The sequence below is a fragment of the Xylocopa sonorina genome, chromosome 8 (genome assembly GCF_050948175.1).
Source record: "Xylocopa sonorina isolate GNS202 chromosome 8, iyXylSono1_principal, whole genome shotgun sequence".
Lineage (NCBI taxonomy): Eukaryota > Metazoa > Arthropoda > Insecta > Hymenoptera > Apidae > Xylocopa > Xylocopa sonorina.
Window position 1 is genome coordinate 8724459 of NC_135200.1, and position 947 is coordinate 8725405.

Consider the following 947-nt stretch of genomic DNA (forward strand, 5'->3'; position numbering starts at 1 on the left):
TTAAATGCACTTAGAAATATTTGTACTTTTACTTATGTACATACATTTTGCAGTGCTAAAATTATAAAATAACAGTATAAAAATACTTAACTTAATTTTTATATTTACGTCATACGCGTGTCAAGACATTTCGTTTTAATCTTGGTAAGTAGATGTATAAGTTTCGGGAAAAAGAGGATCCCAAAAGCCTGAAACACGTTAACATTTTCGTAAAACCAAAACACAATTTTGTTCCTGTAAGATTTAAAAATTTCCTAAAGTTTTAGAAATGGGTATGAGTTATAAAAAAAGATAGTCAGTGGTATTATGTAAGATTTACAAAAAATTAACACTGCTTCACCCACAAGTTATTTCACTATGTAAATCTTACTCTTTAAAAAAATGGTGCTTCTCTAATTTACTTTTTCTTAGCTCTTTACTCTCTAAGAATCATTTGAGTAAGCAATAGTTTGGGAAGACTGCTTTAAAAATATGAAACGATGCATATAAAATTACCTTCTGGTGTACTCTCTCTTACGTTACGCGTAGCAGTTCTATGCCGAGAACATTGATTTTGCCTTGCTTCTATTTCCTCCTCGCAAAGCCCAAGATTATCATAGTACTAGAAAGAAGGTTCCATAAATTTATGAATGCAAAAATACAAGTTATACATTAATAAATAGTACATAGCACTAGCTTACAATTTACTTCCTGTATGCAGCATTAGTAGAAAACAAATTTTATTTTTAACATTATCTGAAATCTTGGTTTATAATACCCATAATAAAATATATAACCACTGTACCTTCTTACATTCCCAACAGGAAACACCAGCCATTTTTGCTCTTTCTGACTGCTTTTTTGACGGTTTATCATAACATTTGTTCTTCTTCTGAGGTACTCTGAAACAAATGCATTGCATTTAATATAAATACTGCTTTTACATTTGTATAGTCTATCCATCATAA

At 29.8% G+C, this 947-nt stretch overlaps 1 protein-coding gene across 1 annotated transcript; it reads right to left on the bottom strand.

The window, feature by feature from the left end:
• Nucleotides 1–51: 51 nt before the first annotated feature.
• LOC143425927 (DNA endonuclease RBBP8) lies at nucleotides 52–931 on the bottom strand. Its single transcript, XM_076899010.1, has 3 exons — nucleotides 785–931; nucleotides 496–601; nucleotides 52–188 (listed from the first exon to the last, which is right to left on the bottom strand). The coding sequence occupies exons 1-3, from the start codon at nucleotides 899–901 to the stop codon at nucleotides 136–138; spliced, it is 276 nt and encodes a 91-aa protein (XP_076755125.1). The 5' UTR covers nucleotides 902–931; the 3' UTR covers nucleotides 52–135.
• Between the last annotated feature and the right edge of the window lie 16 nt (nucleotides 932–947).

Coding starts and splice junctions, on each gene's coding strand:
- LOC143425927 (XM_076899010.1), bottom strand. CDS start 901: ATGCAATGCATTTGTTTCAGAGTACCTCAGAAGAAGAACAAATGTTAT. Junction 602..784: donor CCTGTTGGGAATGTAAGAAG/GTACAGTGGTTA, acceptor CCTTCTTTCTAG/TACTATGATAATCTTGGGCT. Junction 189..495: donor AAGAGAGAGTACACCAGAAG/GTAATTTTATAT, acceptor AACGTGTTTCAG/GCTTTTGGGATCCTCTTTTT.